Below are 20,597 nucleotides of genomic sequence, written 5' to 3'. Positions count from 1 at the left end.
GACCCAGCCCTCGGAGTCCTCTTGGAGCCAAGAATGGCCTTAACCTTTAAGCCATTCGAGGGGCACAGAATTTTCCATTGTTTATAAGCATTTTCAGGCCAAGTAAGCCCCTTCGGTCTGGTTTCCAAAGAGAGAGTTTGGTTTGAATTGTAGGCTCTTGGAAAAAAAAAAAAATTCTAAATCACAGCGGAGATGTCTCTAAAGCGAGGCTCTAACATGGGTCCCTTAGGCAAAACTGGTGTATTAGCAAAATTACCCTTGAAAATCCTTTAAATCTCCCATAAAATACAGCACACACAGCCTTGTACAAACGGCTCTGGGTGGCGGGCAACATGCCCACATGCAGCACACAGCAAGGCACAGAATGTAACTCTCCCGTGTGCGGGGGAATCTGAGACTTCTGGATTACACGGGTGAGAAAAGACGGACCACTGGGCGTGCACAGCTGAAATCCACTTAGAGGAGTACATGGCATCTAACGACACAGCTGGATTTCCACTGTCTCTTGAAAAAAACCCCAAACAAAACAAAAAACCAGAGAAGATGTGGTATGGCTGGGGCCCACCTGCCCGTGAGGCAGTAACTGGCTGAGGCCAAGACGTGGCCCCTTTGGATGGGGGACACTGCAATTCTGCTCTGGGTGATCCAGCCCCTGGCTAGTTTACACGGCCACCCTGGCCCCGTGGGCACCTGAGGTGGAGAGCAGAGAAGCAGAGGCCACCCCCGCCCCAACCCCCACCGAAACCCAATTCAGCTCTGTTGGGAGTCACCTTGGGCCAGGGAGAGAGTTGTCAGAAGTCTACACAACTGTCTACAAAAACAATCAAACGGGCTAAGCGCCCAGTTCCATTTCCTTTAACCCCTAAGGCCTTTCTCTTGACCAGCAAGCTCTACCGGGACAGACTCAGTTGCCTCGAGGGTCCCTATGATGAAGTCCGGCTCCCCAGAGAGGTGGCCCCGTATGGGTGCCCTTACCACCCAGAGTCCAGCCAGCACACATCTCAGAACAAGGAGCCAGGGGGCTCGGCCCTGGCTTGTAAACTCCGCCCTAGTCAGCTCCATCTCATTCTGCCTGCCCAGCCTAGACAGACATGGGCTGTTCCAAATACTGGTTTAAAAGGGATCCTGGACCCCTGTGGGGCCCTTCTATGCTCCCTGCACTTAGAAGCCTATTCAAGAGGCACAAGCTGAGTGCCCAGCCTGTCCGCAGTGCCCCAACCCTGGCCACCACCCCACATGGCAGGACAGGTGACAGGTGATAGCGGGGAGCAAGGGGGTCTCCAGAAAGAAGGAGGTGCACAAGCAAACACTGCCCCTTGCCCCCTTTCTGCCAGGGAACCCGAGCCCTTCTCACGACCTGGTCTTGGTGTTACTTCTTCAGAGGTCTGCTCACCGGTCTCCTGAAGGCCGGGCACAAACCAGGCTCTTCTTGATCAAGAGAGTGAATGAGAGCACCGCAGGGACTGGGAGAGCGGAGGAAGCTGCAGGGCCTCAGGCCGCTGTCGCCTAGGGCCTCAGAAGATGTGCGCTTGCCTGCATTCCTGCTCCGTCTCAGAGGCTGGACAGGACACTGGCCCCACCGCCTGCCTAGCGCCGCCTCTGGGAGACCTTGGCCAAGACTCCCTGCTTACCTGGAGCTGCTTGAGAGCTTTCTGTGCCTGCTCCGGCTTCCTGTATTCCACAAACCCAAATCCCATGGACAGCAGCGCTCCTGAAAGAAAGAGAGTTGGGAGTCGCACCAGGGTGCCCGGCGGGGAGGAAAACAAAGCTAGGACGGACCAAGTTCAAGGGCTCCCAGGGGTCCCCTGGACGTCCCCTCAACCCTCTGATTTCTTCATGCCTCTCTTGGTTCCCAGGAAGACCCCAGCCCCTGGTCTGCCATTTATTACTGGTCGTCTTGAAGAATCAGCCAACACGGTTACAGAGCTGCCACCTGAGGCCTGGTGGACTATTAATTAACAGATGATAGACACGATAATTAGCTTTGTGATAGAATCCCGTCTTCCAGAGGGAGGGATGACCGCCTTTGGGCCAAGCAGCAAAAAACTCTACCCAGGCAGTCCCCTGCTTCCACACGTCACACACAGAATGGACACACGCAGCAGAGTCAAGGGTGTTAGGGGCTTACTCTCCCAAGTGTTCCTGACCGTCCAGGGACCTCCGGTTCCCAGGTTTCAGACATCAGCTTGGGATGGGGGGGGGGGGGGTGACTGTGTTATGAGATCCTCTCTGGCTCCCTACTGCTGGGGCGTGAGTCCCGAGTTCAGAGAGCCAGGGACAGTGCAACCATTTATAGGGAATTTGGCTTCCTGTACATAAACGTGTATAACTGCGGGGACATGCGAATAAGCTCTGTCTTGACAGCTCACCCTTTTGACACAAAATGGGATGCCGATTACTGACTGTATTCTGTATTCTTTTTCACAGCTTCACTCAAAGAGGGCTGGCTCAAGGCTGATGGGCTCAAAGGAAGTTCCAAGCTGTATCATCACTGGCTCAGTGGTCCTCATCTCTGCATTTCTTCTTTGTGAGGCTGCCCCTCTGCCACATGCCCCTGCGTGTGAGCATTTCTGCTCACAACCACGTGTTGTCACAACAGGGGGGGCCCAAGGCAGGAAGGCATTCCACAAACAACCCAAATGTGCATGGCTCTCTGGGCAACACCAGGGAGGCTCAGACGGAACTGCTGGCTGATGGGCTGCACTGCCCTGTGGGGACTTCCAGTATTTGTGTGTCAGAGGATCTGTGTGCACTCTGTTCTCAGGGTCAAGGGTGTGGGTGGTGGGTGAGGGGTGTCTGTGCACACAGGCTATTTAAAAAGTGCATCGAGTGAACGGCAAATACACGAAGTCAAGTTCGTCACCAAGTCACTGACGCTGTGCAGACCCATTCCGCCCTTCTCCTGCCCTGGGAGGCTGACGGCCACAGACAGTACAACCTGGGCTCCCTGGCCTTCTGGTTTCATGTCGGGTTTAGCCAATGGGAAACCCTGATTTGAAATGGGTGGGCGGAGGAGAGCGCGTTGAGGGCCCTGGTTCTTTCCAAGCACTCCACTGTCTCTGTGCTCTGGTGTGTTCTGGCAGCACCAGTGGCCAATCCACACCCTTGGCTCTGCTGGTGGCTCTTCTTCTTCTTTTCTGAGTACTTCTTTATTCGGCTGCATTCAGTCTTAGGTGCGGCACGTAGGACCTTTAGTTGCAGCATGGGGGATCTCGTTCCCTGACCAGGTTGAGCCCCAGCCCCCTGCACTGGAAGCATGGAGTCTCACCCCCTGCCCGCCCTCCATCCCCAGGAAAGTCCCTGGGGGCCCCTCTTCTACGGCTCTGGTCACACACTCTTTCCCCGACAGCCTCTGAGCTCAGCAGGGGAGGGGTGCTCTCCCACAGGACCCACTGCCTCAGCATTCCCTGTGGGTCTCAGCCCAGCCCACGTCCAGGCACTTGCCCCCTTCATTACAACTGTCCCCTTGATGACCCCAGCTGAGCCAGCTTTCTGGTTCCTCTGGAGCCCCTCGCTGGTAACAGACACTGATGGATGAGCCCCAGAGAGCAGGGCTCTCAAACAGAGACTCTTGAAAGACAGTGTAGATTTTGAGAGCTGCTCACAACACCGGAAGACCAGATAACTGCTCTAAAGCTGAAGGGTGTTCTGGGGGGCCGGGAGGCAGGCTCCAGAGGGGCCAAGTGACACCAAAACCAGCAGGAACAGCCTCAGGTGGAGTGGGCGACCCCTCTGCCAGCATGACTCACGCCCCAGACTTCAGGGATCACCTCTTTTCCTGATCCGGCACAAGACAGCCTTCTTGTTGTTCACCTGATGCTTACATTGTAGCCTTTCCTTTGTAGCCTAAACTATGTATGCAGTTCTCGCAGGAACAGGGATGTCATGGTTTGAATGGTGGCCTATCCCCCGACCCCCCAATGTGTATGCTGAGGTCCTACTTTCTGCCTCTCTGAATGCGACCTTATTTGGAGACAGGTTCCTTACAGAGATAACCAAGTTAAAGATGAGGTCATTAGACTTCCCAAGTGGTGCTAGGGGTAAAGAACTCTCCTGTGCAAGAGACCTAAGAGACGCGGGTTCAATCCTTGGGTCGGGAAGATACTCTAGTGGAGGGCATGGCAACCCACTTCAGTACTTTTCCCTGGAGAATACCATGGACAGAGGAGCCTGGTGGGCTACAGTCAATGGGGTCTCAAAGAGTCGGACATGACTGAAGTGACTTAGTGGCATCAGGCTAAGCCCTAATCCAATTAAGACTGGTGTCATTATGAGAAAAAAAAGTGGTGATGGGAGCGGGTGGATAGGTGTACACGGGGAGAATGCCGCGTGAACATGAAGACCTTCCCCTGCAAGCCGAGCAAGGAGGCTGGAACATATCCTCCCTGACAGCCCTCAGAACGAAGCAACCCTGCCTGCACCTTTATCCTGGACTTTTGGCTCCCAGAACCAGAGGGTGAACTTCTGCGGTGGAATCCACCTGGTTCCTGGTTCCTGCTTTGTGATGGCAGCCCAAACCAATACGGGGGAATGCCCCAAAGCCTGTGCCACGTGTCTGCTTCAAACCCTCCAAGGTGGCTCTGGGAAAAAGCCCAGACTCCTCTCCCCAGCAGGAAGCCTTCTGTGATGTGGAATCCACCTACCTTTCCAGGAGCATCTTCTGCCCCGTCAGTACATTCCCGACCTGCTACCACAGCCCTCTGCTGCCTCCTTCAGCCACACACCCCACTAACTGCTCCGTCTCCCTCCTCTCTGAGTCTCGATCTGACGTGGAGAACCCCTGGCTAGGCTCCTGTCCAGCCAGGCCCCCCGGGCTCTCATCACTAGCTCATTTTTTTCTTAGGACACAGTCGTGGGCTGACCCACATGGTATCCCTACAAATACCCCAAATTGAAGGGACAGGGACTCTGTGACTGCAAAAAAAAAAAAAAAAAAAAAGCAAGGGCCGAGGGCCTGTCCATCATCTGTAGGAAGCCAGGGCTGGAAAAGAAAAATAGACCAGAGGCCAAGGGACTCATCAGAATGCCCAAGGTGGACTGGAGGGATGAAGGTGGTGTCTGCCTGGCCGAGGCACCCCAAGGCCAGTGAGGGGTGTGGCTGATGACTCAGTGGAGTGTTTCAGGTGCTCCACATCTGAGTGGTTGGTCTTGGCAGGGAAGTGGGAAAGCCCACGGTGGGTTGGTTCCTGCTCCTCCCTGGAGGGAAGATCCTCCAGGAGCACAGAGATGCTGGGAGGATGGAGAGGTGTCTGCCGCTGAACAGGGTCAACCCTGCCAGCCCCCTAACAGCCCTGCTCCGAAACCACCCCTGACAATCCAGGGTGGCAAAGGGTCTCGACTCAGGAGAAGTTGATGTGCATGGCTGCTCCCGTTGGAAATGGCGAGTCTCCATGCACCTAGAAACGAGGACCATTTTGGACGAGCCAGACAGGAGAGTGTGGGGCTGGCAATGCTCCAAAATGAAAGGAGACCTTCAGAATCAGTGGGCGAGAGGCACCCTCACCCCCCACCCAGAGCAACACCATTTCCTTCACAATTGTTTCTCTCTGACTGAGCTCTCGTGTGGAATACCTGCTTTGTTCTTCTTCTTGGAAATGGAGCAGCTCTTCACCGCACCCACTTTGGAAAACACCTGGAAGAGAAGGTCGGCATGTGTCACCAGCTAATCCTGCGACTGGTGCAGGCGCATCTTGAAACAGGGGTCCCCAACCTCCAGACCGTGGACCGGTATCTCCAGTCAGATCAGCGGCAGTATTAGATCAGAAATAAAAATGCCCAAGAAATGAAATACATTTGAACTATCCCGAAACCATGGCCTCTGTCCTGGTCTATGGGAAAATTGTCTTTCACAAAATTTGGTTGTTAGTGTCAAAAAGGTTGGGCCCACTGACTTGAAAGCTGGAGGGGACCCAGGTCACCGCAGGCGTGCGGAGGACGAGAGTAAAAGCAGAGGCTGCTGAGTTCCCCATCGTCTTCCCCTCTGCCCCCTCCTATGAATGCAACACTCTCGGCCATCAGGATCTCCTCGCAGGGCTGCCCCTGACGTGCTCACTGCTGTGCCCCTGCTTGGCTCTGCCAAGCCAGGAGACTGCGCTGGCCTGGCGTTTATGTCAACCTCGCAGACACCAAGTGGGGAGGGGCCCGGTCTTCTGACTACAGCTTTCACACCGCGTACGCCTCCCCAGACGCCCCAACAGGCCCTCTCTTGTGTCTCACGTGCGCGGATGCCCCTCCCAGCCCCCACACTGGTCTGGCCATGGCTCAAATCTCTGGGTGAGATGTCCACCACACAGCCTAGCAAAAGAGTCAAGCGGGTGGCTGTAGGTTCTTCATCTACACGCTGCCGCAGGTCTTGCTTCCAGGCGAGGGGGTGGGGAGTGGGAAACAGATGCAGGGACCACAGGGATAGATCAGCAGACTGGAAGTCCCACCCCCACCCATTCCCTCTGGGCCAAGAAGTCACTTACTCCCTTCAGCGTCTCCTCGGTGGTGTCGAAGTTGAGATTTTTGATAAACAGGGTGCACCCGGGAAGGCTCTCTTCCTCCTCCTCCTCCTCTTCTTCCTCCTCCTCCTCCATCTTTGCTGAAGCGTCGTGTGCTGCTCTATCCGTCGGCTGTTCACCTTCTGGGGTCTCACCGTCTGCACAGGCCAACCGCCCCCCCCCAACAAAAGAAATCCATTAAATGATGTCTTACCTGCCTAAGCACCAGGACCTAAAGCACAGAACCTGCTAGACCAAGGGGGATCAAGAGGGTTCTGTCTCTGAGTGGCCAGCGTCAGGAAGGGACAGGACTCGGAGACTCTGGCTCATGCTGGGTTTTAGCAACTCTTGGGGGGCAAAGTTGGGGAGGGGAGAAACTATCCTGCTCCTGTCTTCAAGAGAAAAAAGTATGCAGCACAGACCAAAAACCAGGAGCCCTAACTTAGACGAATCAACATTCGTCTGAAGGAACAGCATTGCAGGGGAAGGGAAGGGCAAGAGTGAGGTTGTGAGTTACAGGGTGGGTGTATGGCTGCAACTTGGGCCACTGGTCAGCCCTGGTGGTGAGTGTGGAAGCCTCTTGAGGCTGAGAGTCGCATCAGGACCTCCTGAGAAGTTATGCTGCTGGGAAATGTATTCTACTTGGGTCAACCTCCCTAGTTTCTTTCATGATCAGGGTCTGGGGACAATCACCCTTCCCCCACAGATTTTAGAGGCTCCTCCCATACCGACCCCCACCCCCGCCAACCACCACCACCCCGGGGAAATCAAACCTCATCTCAGCCATTCTCCAAGGCAGTTCATCACCACCTCTCCAAGGCTCCCTCCCCCACCCCAGGTCTGAGCCCTGCACACAATGGGGACCCTCCATTCTCTTATGAACACTTGCATTCAAGTAGTTCAAGCCCAAGGGAGCTGCTGGGGTTTCAAATCCGTCCCCTGTATCCTCATGCTGAGCACCAGAGCCATCCCCATCTCCCTGGCCCTTTCTGATGCAAGCCCACTGCCAGCCAGTCCTAATTAAACTTCAACCACTTTGTCATGAAACAACCCTTTCAAGTCCTAATGGAAACAGCAACAGTGAGGACTTTGCCATTCCACATCAGTTGAACGGGCAGCCTCTGCTGTTGGCACTCCCTTGGAGGTGAACCTAGAATCTAGACTCTCGCTCCAGGACAAAAAAGAAGAAATCTACATGAAGGCTCCCTCCCCTACCCGAGAAACTCACACAATTTATCCAACAAGTGACTCCGTGGGGTGGCCATTTGTCCTCAAAACTCAACTTTCAAAGCAAAGCGGGGTGGAAAAAAAGTATTGTTAATGACGGGGAAGAAAGCTATGCAGAGGCTAAGACTCCAGGTTCTGAATGAGAACTTCAATTGGAAAGAACACCATGACCTTCAGCTTTGAAGGACACCCGCCCCACTGGCTCTCCTTGTGCCTGATGTCTTGGAGATTAAAGGAGAAAGGAAGAGATGCTGATCAGATGCCCCACTGCGTGCATGGGCTGGGCCAGGCACTGTGAGGACGTTATCCCATTGCCGACCACAGTGACACATCACCATAGATGGGAGGGGCCCGAAGAAAGTCCTGGAAGTCGCTGCATCTGAACCCTAAACCCCAGGCATCTTCAGGTTGGGAGAGAGGTTCATGGGAGACTAACTGAAAAGAATTTTTTTCTGCAGAAAAGACTGGTGGGATTGATGGTAACCAGGAGAGCTCACGGCCATTTAAAGTGGCAGCCTGTTCTTGGCACCAGCCAACGGCTGCCGTGTGGGAAGATGGACCCAAGTTATGGACGGGTGCTCGGAGCTTTCACAAGAAGCTGCAGGCTCATGGCTAAGGGCACAGACCTTGGAGCTGGTGGCTGTGGGGCACAGCCTGGCTCTTTCCAGATGTGGGACTTGGTAGAAGTCACTCAACCTTTCTGTGTTTCCTTCTTTCCATTCAGAAAAGGGGAAGAGCAATCACACAGTTACGAGAGTTAATGCACAGAAGCCCAGTTAGAACAGTGGACCAGGGGGAAACGCTGTGAATCCCCAACTCTGAAGGCCGATGGCCCTGAGAAGCAGGCTGGCCCATGGCAGGCTGTAGAGAACAGCGGGTGCCACAGCTCTGAGTCCAGGGGACTGTGTCTCTGCCGGCCACGTCCCTGGGAAGGGCTTCCTCCTCCCCGGGTGTCCAGGCCCTGCTGTGGCCCACGCCCAGGTCTAGAGAGGTGCGCAAATGGCCAAGGACGAAGCCAGAGGTCGTTGTGAAGTGCACTTCCTCCCCTGACCTCCAGTGGGCAGAGGACAGGAAGATGGGGAAGGAGAAAGGATGTATCATGAACCACATAGATGCTTGCCAACAACCTCACCAGGATCAAGGAAAAGAGGGAAGAAGCAGGAGCAGGAAGGGGCTGGGGGTGGGGGTGCTGGGGACCAGGGGGGAGGCTTGGAAAGCAAGGTGGGGTGGAAGGGGGCTGGGAGAGGCGGGGGGTGAGGGGGTATGCTTCCATCTGTGGTTGGCACAATAAAATCCAGTCACGCGTCGCCACATGGGGCTTTATTATAATCGGGCCGCAGAATTTACGGTGGCTCCCTCCCCTTCCCGGCTCTGGGCGCGGAAGGCTGACAGCACAGACTGTTATCAGTTGCAAGCAGCTTTTCAGGACCTCCCCCCACTCGGAGCCCTTTATCTGGAGGTGAGGGTCTTGGTTGTGGAGAGATAAAACACACTGTCCCCCTCCCTCGAGACGGGTACAGAGAATGGAGGGCTTTGCAGAAAAGAAGGCGGGGGCAGGGGGAGGGGAGAGGGGGGCAGTGAACAAAAACTCCTCCATCCATTCCCCTCCTGCTTGCCTTCCTGGGGAGCCTGGGAAAATCCAGGGCTGGGGGCTGGCTGAGTCCCCAGGGCCGAGGGGACGGGGAGCTGGGGGAGCTTCGTGGACAGTGTGTAGAGGGTGGGCGTGGGGGAGGAGCGGCTGAAAACGAACAGCTCAGGGACCATGTATGTGATATGAGTAAGAAAGGGAACAAAAAAGGGTGAACGGAGGCCGGGAGATGAGCTCTGTGGGGATCTGCCTGCTGACGACGCCGGACTCAGTGGGGCCTCAAATCAGCACAGGCGCACACAACTTCTTGGCCCCAAATCCCCTGTATTTGCCACAACTACAGGCTCCCTCCTCCCTGCGCCAAGGCCGCCTTTGTGTGAGTGGCCGCAGGACCTTGGACAGCAGCCCCTCGCAGGAGGCAGGGCCTGGTCTGGTGTGCTCAACACCTGCACTCTGGGGGTGGGCAGGGCAGTCCTCTACTTTCTGACCAGAGTACACTATTTTGGCAAAGCCTCCCCTTGAAGGGCTCCAGAACATTCTGCGTCCAGGGCCCACGTCTATGACTGTGACATCTTAGCTACCCCCTAAAAGCTCCCCGTCTCCCGATCAGCCTGGGAGCTTCTGGGGAAATCCTGGTCACCCCAGCTCAGCAGCTGGCATCTGGCTGATGCTCAGGGCTGAATTCGAGACCATCCGCTTCAGCTGACGGTGCTGAATTAGGCAGGATGTGGGTCAGAGTAATGGTGATGGACGGGCGGCTTCTCACCGCACTCTCACAAATGCCTCCTGCCCGATGTACAGATGCAGAAACAGCCTCGGAGAAGGCTGGTGGCCTGCCCGGTCACAGGGCTAGGAGAGGACAAGGAAGACAAAGACTTCCCCAGGAGCCATGAGCCTCAAATCCTGAGGACCCAGAGTGCTTAGTGCAGGGCCTGGCGGGGAGGAAATGAGGCTTTGGCCCGTGGACTTGCTCAGCAACCACTTCCTGCTCTCCCACCAGACACTGGGCGCTGCTTTGCCAAGGGCTGGGGTACAGCAGTGCGCAGAAGCGGCGCCCGCCCTGTGGGATGGACGGCTAGTGAGGGAGTCCGACAGACAGGAAGTGAAGCCGTAACAACGCACATCTGAAAGTGATAAGCGTTTGCAACAAAGTTAAGAATGAGGTGAGGACTTCCCTGGTGGTCCCCTGGTTAAGAATCTGCCTGCCGATGCAGGGGACACGGGTTCGATCCCAGATCGGGAAAGATTTCATATACTGCCTCGGGGTAACTAAGCCCATGAGCCCCAACTACTGAGCCCACAGGCCCTAGAGCCTGTGCTCTGCAACAAGAGAAACCACCGCGATGAGAAGCCCGAGCACCGCAATGAACAGTAGCCCCCATGTGCCCCAAATAGAGAAAGCCCGCGTGCAGCAACCACCACCTAGCACAGCCAAAGCTTAATTAATTTTAAATAAAGAGGGAGGTGAAGGAGTGGGTGCAAATCGGCACCCATGAGGGGAGCCACGGCGATGACGGCCATGGATGGCGCCACATGCTGAGGCTGAACTAACGATGGAGCACAAATCCTCCAATGTCACCAAGCTCTACTCCATGCTGGGGCTCGGGACACAGGACAAGGATGACCCAGGCCCTACTTTTCACAGGCGGAGATAGAGACGCACAGAAATCCCTTTTCCTGCATTTATTCACTCCTTCGACTCACACTCATTGAGCCACCCTATGCCTGGGGCCCCACGGGGTGCTTGGCACCCAGCAGCGATGGATGTTAAGCAAGTGAAACAAATGAATAGACAGGATAAATACAAACTGTGACGAGCACCACAGAAGAAAAGGATGGCGAGACAGGAGGGGAGCACCAGGACAGGTGTAGAAGGGTGCAGCCACGTGGCAGCAGCCACCACGCTCAGCGATCCCACCAAGGCAGGGAGAGGCCTCCGCTGGTCTGTTCCCAGGACCCTCACTCCTGGCAAATCCGTGCTCTAAAGGAGGACTTGCTTTTGGACAAAAAACAAGAGTCACGTCCAAGTTTAATAACTTAAGTGAAAAATCAAAGTTGACGATAATTTGAGGCTGATGGCTGATTAAGAAGAAATTGTGATTACATAAAGAAAATTCCTTTTGAAGAGAGCATAAGCAGGTTGGAAGAGAAGGCTAATCCAATCTGTAGACAAAAATAACTCACAGACGGGGGCTACTGAGGGACTTCTGAAAGATCTGTATCCATGGTTGGTAACCACAATGGGGAGGGGTGCTTTGGGGGCCCCACAAAGCAGAGACTGAGGACTTTTCCTTCCTAACGGAAACGAGGCTTCTTGTCCAGGGGCTCCCAATGCCTTGTAGCGACTGGGCCGGTCCTGAAGGCGGTTTTACCAATCCAGGGCGAACTGGGAAATGCAGACTGCTTAGGGAGGTTTGTGACCAGCAAGGTCTATTCAGTTAAACGGCTGTTCTTTCATCTGAGAATTTTGTTTCCCACTGCTCACTTCTCCCACTCCTATAACACCCATTCTTTTATTAGGGGTAGATGGGAGATGCAGTTCTTTAATCCTTATTTGAATAAACCGGCAACCTGATGATAAGATGGGGGTAAGGAGGAGGGATATTACCGATGGGCGAGATCTTTTTTTAAAAAACTGTTTCTCGTTTTTATTTATCTATTTTTGGCCAAACCGTGTAGCACATGGGATCTTAGTTCTCTGACCAGGGATAGAATCTGTGCCATGCCCCCTACAGTGGAAGCCTGGAGTCTTAACCATTGGATCACCAGGGAGGTCCCCAGGCAAGATCTTACTGTCTGGTTAAGGGGCTGCCAGGTCCCCTCTAAAGATCTCAGATTCTAGGACGGAATCATAGGCCTCTGACCAAGTGGTTCTCAATCGAGGGCTGCACTGTCCCCTAGAGGACACCTGGCATGCAGGGGACATTACAATTACACGGGACACTCCTGACATTCAGGGAGCAGGGTCAGCAAGTTGTCTTACAATTCAATCTGCACAACAGGGCTGACACGGAAGAGCTGTGCTGCTGAGCACCAGCATCGCCCCCTCCCCACCCAAGCGTGAAGCCGGTGGGGTCTCAGGTCCCTCCCCTTTCCTGCCTTTGCAGTCACTGGACACCAGAGGGCGCCATACCATCCCAAGGACCCAGAGACTGAGTATCTCTCCCAACAGCCAGGATCACCTATCCTGGCAGATGTATGAACTAGAAGGCTGTTTTCTCTTGCTCTGTTCTGAATCGCTCCTAATAGATTCTACCTGCCTTTTTTCCCCTTTCACAATGAAACGAATTGCCAGTCCAGGTTCGATGCATGATACTGGTTGCTTGGGGCTGGTGCACTGGGATGACCCAGAGGGATGGTACGGGGAGGGAGGAGTGAGGGGGGTTCAGGATGGCGAACACGTGTATACCTGTGGCAGATTCATGCTGATATATGGCAAAACCAATACAATATTGTAAAGTAATTAACCTCTAATTAAAATAAATTTATATTAAAAAAAAAAGTCAGCCTACCTTAACCATACCCATCATTTTTATGTTCTGTTTTTTAAGGACATTTTTTGTGCCTATAAAATCCAAGAGTCGGGCACCCACCCACCAGTCTCAGGATGAAAAAAATTTTCAACCAAATACCTGATACACAATTTGGTGCTGCCCCCAGCCCTCCGTCCTTCCCCTGCCTGCTGCCTCAGGACACCGTGATCTCAGACCCAGCTCTCACCGGTCTCTGGCTCCATCCTGTCTGTTCCCGCTGGTTCCGCTGGTGCATCTTGGGGTTCTTCTTTCTGGGGGATTGGGCTGGAAAAGACGCCCATTGGAGCCCACTCCAAATAAAGGGGGACGTGGTGGAACTGCAGAGAAGCGGGGAGAGGGACTCAGTCCACAACAGAGACCAAGAGCTTGAGGCTCAGAGTATGGTGACCCTCTTCCCTGACCCCAGGGAGTGGAGTCAGGAGGAGGGGCACAGCCTAGAGCCCTATGTGCCGCCTGAGCCCTGAGAACAGGGGGCCGCTGCTGCACCTCGGGGTTCAGGGGAGAAGTCAGAGCATCTGCTGTCACTGGACACATCTGTGTCCCCTCAACCTTCTCTAACGGGGTGTGAATGGGAAGCGGAACTGGGGGCAGAACCATAGACACAGGGCAGCCCCCTGGAGGAAGTACAGCAGGCCGTGGGACAGCCAGCTTTCTCTCCTTCCACAGACTCACACTCACAGACCGTGCTCGTGCACACGTGTACGTGCAGAGGGTTGTTTTTTTTTTTTTTAAGGATAAACAAGACAAACGGTCTGCAAAGCACTGAAGAGCCTGATAGACAGTAGCTTCTTGCAGCGGGTTGCATGGTGGCCCTTCCAATGGTAAGTCCATGTGCCAACTCCCAGAACCTCTGAATGTGGAAAAGTGTTTGCTAAGTAAATGATTCTGAGATGGGTCACTCTGGATTATTTGGGAGGGCCCTAAATCCAATGACAAGAGTTCCTGTAAGAGAAAAGGAGAGGGAAGATCTCAGTTGAAGAAAAGGAGAAAGCTGTGTGGACAGAGGCAAAGACTGGAGTCATGCAGACACAAGCCAAGGGCTGCCTGGAGCCACCAAACGCTGGAAGTGGCCAGGAAAGATCCGTGCCCCCACCTCCAAGAGCCTTCAGAGGGAGCATGACCCTTGGCCCCTGAACAGCTTGGTTTCAGCGTTCAGACCCCCAGAACTGTGAGAGAAAACATTTCTGTTCTTTTAAGCCACTAAATTAGTGTTATCATGGCAACCACAGAAAGGAATACACTAATACATATATTTTTTCCGTAATCACCAAAGGGCTTCCCAGGTGGCACTGGTAGTAAAGAACCTGCTTGCCAATGCAGCAGACATGACACATGGGTTCGATCCTTGGGTTGGGAAGATCCCCTGGAGGAGGGCATGGCAACCCACTCCAGTATTCCTGCCTGGAGAATCCTATGGACACAGGAGCCTGGCAGGCTGCAGTCCACGGGGTCAGAAAGAGTTGGACACAACTGCAGTGACTTAATGGCAACCCACTCCAGTGTTCCTGCTTGGAGAATCCCAGGGACAGGGGAGCCTGGTGGGCTGCCGTCTACGGGGTCGCACAGAGTCAGATGCGACTGAAGTGACTTAGCAGCAGCAGCAGCAGCAGTGACTTAGCATACACCAAAAGGAGGAAGCCTGCCTTTTGGCTTTCAACTAATCGTAGGTACAAGCCATCCAAAGCAGCATGGATGATGGTCAAGTTCACGGGGCACTAGAAAGCTGAGGGGCCCAGGGTTGGCAGGGAACCAAGGCAGGCTTCCCGGGGGATGTGTGGAGCCTGCCTTTCACATTTCCCATCCAAAGGTGCTCCCAGGGGCAGGGTGACAGTTGCAGTCCCGACAGTGACGGTGGTTTCCAGCACACGCCGGGTCTAAGGTCTATGCCACGATGGCCCATCCGTCAGCTCCCTCTGTCCCCTCCTGGAAGCGGGGCTCGGGTGGCCCTACCTTGGAGTAGGCCAGGTGTCGGAAGGCCTTGCGGGCCTCCAGCGGCTCCAGGAACTCCACGATGGCTGTGATGCCACCCTCTGGCAGGAGCACGCGGCCCAGGCTGCCGAAGCGGCTGAAGGTCTCCTGCAGCTCAGCTGCCAGGGTGCCCGCAGGGAGGTTCTTCACCAGGATCACAGTCTTGCTTCGTTCAGCAGCAGCCTGCAGGGAGGGGGACAGGACAGCTCAGGTGGGACGATGGAAGGGACTCACTGGACCCCCACTGGCAGCAAGTGAGGGGTGGATAAACCCACACCAGGCGCCCACGTGAGACCTGGGGTACCAGGCCCTTAGGAAGCTGGCCCAGGAAACCCTACCCTCTCTGGAGGGGGATAAGGGGCAGGGATGAAGGTGAGGGCTCCAGGGTTGTACCCCCCTCCCCCGCCAGGTCAAATTCCAGCCCCTCCACTTCTGAGGCGAGGCAGATTCTGACACTGCCTCACCACAGCTGGACCTTCCAGAACACTCCAGCCAGGGCCGGGACCTGAATCCCTGCACTCAGGGCCTCTGCCAGAAACTGAAGATCACCTGTTGCCACACGTGTGAGGAGTTAACACCGAGTGGGAGCGGCCCATGGTCCTCTGGAGTTGGTACGTCCCCAGTCCCTTGGGTGGGACAACTCCCATGTGAATTGGGTGAGTGTTCCCCCCGGGAAAGCCTCAGCCTGCCGCCCCAGCAGCACAGCCTGTACTGGGCTCATCCGCCCCCTCGCCCGTTCTTGCCTGTGTGTTCTGTTCAATGAACTATCTGCGCTTGAATCTGTCTCTGAACTGGCTTTTGGAAGAACCCAAACCAAGATACCAGGTGTCCGACCTTGAGACATACCCTCGGCTATGGCTCAGCTGATCACCTTTCACGGGGACACGACACCCATTTCATGGATCATTCCGGGAAAAGAGTCTATCAAGTTGACATAAGCAAACTGATTCAGCATGAGCTGGCTAACGTTAGAAATTATTTTCTTAAAAATGAATGGCAGATGGAGTGCAAGAGCTGAAAAAATTAACAGGAAGAATTCCAGGCATGGGGTCTATCTGGGTACAAGTCTCAACTCAGCCACGGGTCTAATTTGAAACCTCTGATCAAGTGCTTTTCCTCTAGGCCTATTTTCTTTTCCTTTGTTTTATACTGGAGTATACTCGGTAAAGAATCTGCCAATGTAGGAGATGCGGGTTCAATCCCTGGGTCTGGAAGATTCCCTGGAGAAGGAAATGGCAACCGACTCCAGGATTCTTGCCTGGAGAATCCCATGGACAGAGGAGCCTGGGGGGTCACTAACAGTCGGACATGACTGTACAGCTAAACACCACCACAGCTGACTTACAACACTGTGTTAGTTTTCAGGTTAGAGTGAAGTGATTCATTTATACATACATTCGTTCTTTTTCAGTCTTTCCCCATATATAAGCAGTTACAAAATATCGAATTTCCTGTGCTCTTCAGTAGGTCCTTTTTTTTTTTTTTTTTAAATTGTGTTTATTTTCTGGCCATGTGGCTTGTGGGATCTTAGTTTCCAGACCAGGTATTGAACCTATGTGCCTTGCAGTGAAAGCATGGAGCCTAACCACTGGACCACCAGGCAAGTCCCTAGTAGGTACTTTTTGGCATTTTTTTGGTCATACTACTTGGGGTTTTAGTTCCCCAACGAGGGATCAAAACCACTCCCGCTGCAGTGGACATGCAGTCTTAACCACTCTGGACCACCGGGGAGCCCTCCAGTAGAAGGCCCTTGTTGATTATCTATTTTATATACAGTGGTGTGTGTACGTGTCAATCCCAAAACCTCATTTATCCCTCCCCACCACATCCCCCGCCCCGGGAACTGTAAGCTTTTCTTGGAAGTTTGTGAATCTGTTTATTTTGTAAGTTAATTCACATAATTTTTTAAAGATTCCACGGGTAGGTGATATCATATTTGTCTTTCTCTGAATTATTTCACTTAGTATGATAATCCAGGTCCCTTCATGTTGCTCTAAATGGCATGACTTCATTCTTTTTCATGGCTGAGTAATATTCCAGTCTAGATGTGGACATCTGTATCCATTTATCTGCTGACGGACATTTCGGTTGCTTCCATGTCCTGGCTATCGCAAATAGTGCTTCACTGAATGTTAACATAAATCTTTTCAAATTATGGACGACAAAAGGAGAGGGGGGCAGCAGAGGATGAGATGTTGGATAGCGTCATCAACTCAATGGACATGAATCTGAGCAAACTCCAGGAGACAGTGGAGGACAGAAGCTGGCGTGCTGCAGTCCGTGGAGTCACAGAGTTGGACACAACTTAGTGACTGAACAGCAGTAACCAGATATATGCCCAGGAGTGGGATTGCTGGATCATATGGTAGCTCAACTTTTAGTTTTTAAAAGAACCGCCATGCTGCTCTTCATAGTGGCTGTGCCAATTTACATTCCCACCAAGAGAGCAGGAGGGTTCCCTTTTCTCCGCAGCCTCTCCAGCATTTATTGTTTGGAGATTTTTTTGATGATGGCCATTCTGACTAGTGTCAAGTGATACCTGATTGCAGTTTTGATTTGCATTTACCTAATAATTAGCAATGCTGAGTATCTTTTCATGTGCCTTTGGCCATCTTTATGTCTCATTTGAAGAAATGTCAACTGAGATTTTCTGCCCACTTTCTGATTGGGCTGATATTGATATTTGACTTTTGATATTGTGCTATATGAGCTATTTGTTTATTTTGAAGATTAATCCCCTGTTGATCACATCAGTTGCAAATATTTCCCCCCATTCTGTGGCTTGTCTTTTTGTTTTGATCATGGTTTCCTCTTCTGTGCAAAAGCTCTTGTGTAATTAGATCTCATTTGTTTATTTTTATTTTCATAGCTCTAGGAGGTAGATCCAAAGAGATACCGCTATGATTTATGTCAAAGAGTATTTTGCTTCTGTTTTCTTCTAAAGGGCCTCAGTTTGTGCATCTCCAAATTGGGCTAATGGCAACACCCACCTTTCAGCTATAGGCCTCCCGCGGTTGCTGTGAGGGTTGAGTGAGAAGGGGACAGAAGCCATCGGTAGCGGGGGAAAGCTGGGCACCACTGGGTGTTTAAGTGTAACTCAGGTCACAGAGCGCGCTGTTAAGAGGCATGGACACTCGGGCCTGCATTCAAATCCAGCTCCACCGTGACCCAAGATGAGTGAATCTGTGATTATGGGCCATTCTGTACAAGGGGAGCACATGGTGCTGCCTCCCCGGGGTTGTAATGAGGGTGAAAGAATTAATAAAGCACAAAAACGTCAAAGAGTGCTTTGGGAAGCCCTAGTGAACGTTAGACTAGCACATTTTCTGAATTCATCCATCCACTCACCCACGAGATGCCCCTACCCATCATTCCCACTTTCTATGCACCCACTTACCATCCAACCATTTAATTATCCTCCTACTAGCTACCTGTCCTTCCATCTGAACCATTCTTTTATGGTGAAACTCTAAGGTTTGGTGAAGTTGAGGAAACTGCAGATTGGGGGTGTAAAGCCCTGAGACTGAGTCCAGGCTCCTACAACAGACTCACTGTCTGACCTTCTGGTCCTCCCATCTCTGCCCCCGGACCTCAGGTTCCTAGTAAAACGATGTGTGTGTGTTGGGGGGTGGTGTGTGGTGGTGACGTCAGGTGTTACAACAGGCCCTCGAAGACTTCACTGTCCAGACACCTAAGAACCTCTACGTAGTGGGGCAGAAGCACGTAGAGGACCCTCCCCCAATGTGGCTTGATCCCTGGAATGGTAAGAACCCCTGAAGAAAGGAAAGGTTACTATCCACTCCAGGATTCTGGCCTAAAGAATTCCACGGACTGTATAGTCCAAAGGGTCGCAAAGAGTCAGATACGACTGAGCGACTTTCACACACACACCCAATCTGTGTGCAGAAACTCTTGCCTATCAGCCCCCAAGAGACACCATCCAGCTCCGACAGGCCAGGAGTCTGAGCCAATGATCTTTCTTACTTTAATTGACAGTTGCAAAGTCAACGTCTTTGACAGACCTGACCCTCTAACCCTTGCCCACGTCCCTTGATGTTGAGACCCCCACCCCCGAGGGCACCCACCTGGCTGAAGGAGTCCAGACAGACCCCGTTGTCGAGGAGGAAACGCCGCACTTCCTGGACTAGCTGGGTCTCTCCCAGGGCCACACGCACAGCCACGCTGCCCTTGGTCTCCTGCGGGAGGGAAAGGGAAGGTGCCCTGTCGGCTGTTGGGCAGGCAACAGGTCAGCTGTCACACCTCCTAACAGTCTGGGGAGGAGGCATGGATAGAGCGAGACCCTATGGATGCTCCCCGTGGATGCCCGCTGACTTGATGGTTCTGGGTTCCACGTCTGTCGGGGTGAATCAAGGACCCCATGTTCACCCCTCCACTCGTACGTAAGGGTCTCATGTCAAGTTCATTCATACCTCGGGGCTTCTATACAGACTCAGCTTCACCCTCTGTTCAATTTATGCTAGAATGTCTCACTCCTGAGCAGCCTGCTCGCTCTCACTCTGTCCCCCTGCTTGGCTGAAGCTTTCTTCAAGTTATCACCCCAATGCAGGGCGCCTTGGTTAATGACCTCACCTCCTCCTCTGGTGGAAGGTTCAAGAAGAGCTGGACTGTTGCCCTTTATGGCCCTGCTGCCTTCCCACCCAGAACCACTCCCCAAGAGCAGGTCCAGAGCACCCCCTCCCCTGCCCAGAGCAGGGGACACGTCAGATGGGGCGCCCACTCACGTGGTCGAACACTTGACTCTTGGTGGCGCTGTACTTCTGGGCGATGGCGTCGGCCACGGCGTTGGGGCCCATGAACAGCGTGTTCCAGTTGTGAGAGCTGAGGCAGGACAAAGAGATCAGACGGATGGTGAATAGGGGAAGCTCTTTTCAGATGCAAAGCCTGTAAGAAAGGAGCTCCTGGGCCTGCCTCCCTAAGTCCCCAAAGCCTCCTTCTGCTCAGTCTTACCTGGTATAGGCCAAACCCCCAGGGCCCACAGACAACGGAGTCACGGTGATACTAACACCCCCTCAGGTCCGTCAAGCACTCACTCCGCACCAGGGACCAAGTGGTTCACTTACAATAACTCACTTGATCCTTACAACACCATGAAAGTGAGGCACCACTGATTCTGATTCTCCTCATCTTACAGATGGGGAAACTGAGGTGCAACAAGGTTACAGATGAGGGGCTAAGGTCACCACGAGGAGCCGGGAGCCCAGGGGGCAGGGAGAGGAGGGACGAGGGCAGGGAAGCCCGGGTCGGAGGCGGGTATGGACCTGGAGCTGTTGGCTTTGTCCTTGGACTCTTTCTTCTTCTTGTAGGACGATGATTCCGGGGCGTTGGCATCCTCACTGGCCTCCTTCTTGATGGTGGATGGTAACACGTGGAGCATCCTGCCCTGGAGTGGGGACGAGAGGAAGGAGGTGAGGACAGGCAGGGGGCCAGTGCTTCTACATCCTGCCTGGGGGACGCTGGCCTCTCCACGCGGGGGCTGGACCAGCGCTGAGAGTTCTGTCTTAAGACGGGAGCCTCGGGCAGAACACCCACGAGGTTAGCACAGGGGTCTGATGCCGCCTTAAAGAGCACGCTGCGCAGTTTGTAAGTAACGCCTGTAGGCTCTCCACCCTACCCTGTCCCTGTGAGCATGTGCGCCCCATGCGGGCAAGAATCAGGTCCGGCCTGGCGCCTGCAGGGGATCAACAGATCATGAACGAGTGAATGACTGACAGGAAAGGGAGGCGCGTGCGCCGAGCACGCTACTTGGAAAGAGAAGCTTCCTACATTTTATACTGTGGC

General features: G+C 53.6%; 1 protein-coding gene across 3 annotated transcripts in view; it reads right to left on the bottom strand.

Moving 5' to 3' along the window:
* The window catches only part of RBM19 (RNA binding motif protein 19), a 120,631-nt gene that overhangs the window by 87,390 nt on the left and 12,644 nt on the right, over nucleotides 1-20,597 (bottom strand). For all 3 annotated transcript variants that reach the window (XM_061384917.1, XM_061384918.1, XM_061384919.1), the window contains 8 exons: nucleotides 20,078-20,199; nucleotides 19,541-19,637; nucleotides 18,884-18,994; nucleotides 14,781-14,981; nucleotides 13,018-13,147; nucleotides 6,468-6,640; nucleotides 5,572-5,632; nucleotides 1,632-1,711 (listed from right to left, as the gene is read on the bottom strand). In XM_061384917.1, the coding sequence (XP_061240901.1) occupies nucleotides 1,632-1,711; nucleotides 5,572-5,632; nucleotides 6,468-6,640; nucleotides 13,018-13,147; nucleotides 14,781-14,981; nucleotides 18,884-18,994; nucleotides 19,541-19,637; nucleotides 20,078-20,199 (975 nt within the window). The remainder of the gene's footprint in view (nucleotides 1-1,631; nucleotides 1,712-5,571; nucleotides 5,633-6,467; nucleotides 6,641-13,017; nucleotides 13,148-14,780; nucleotides 14,982-18,883; nucleotides 18,995-19,540; nucleotides 19,638-20,077; nucleotides 20,200-20,597) is intronic.

This window comes from Bos javanicus, chromosome 17 (assembly GCF_032452875.1).
Source record: "Bos javanicus breed banteng chromosome 17, ARS-OSU_banteng_1.0, whole genome shotgun sequence".
NCBI classification, from domain to species: Eukaryota; Metazoa; Chordata; class Mammalia; order Artiodactyla; family Bovidae; genus Bos; species Bos javanicus.
Note: the sequence above shows the minus strand (reverse complement) of the source record. Positions and strands in the feature narration are given on the sequence as shown.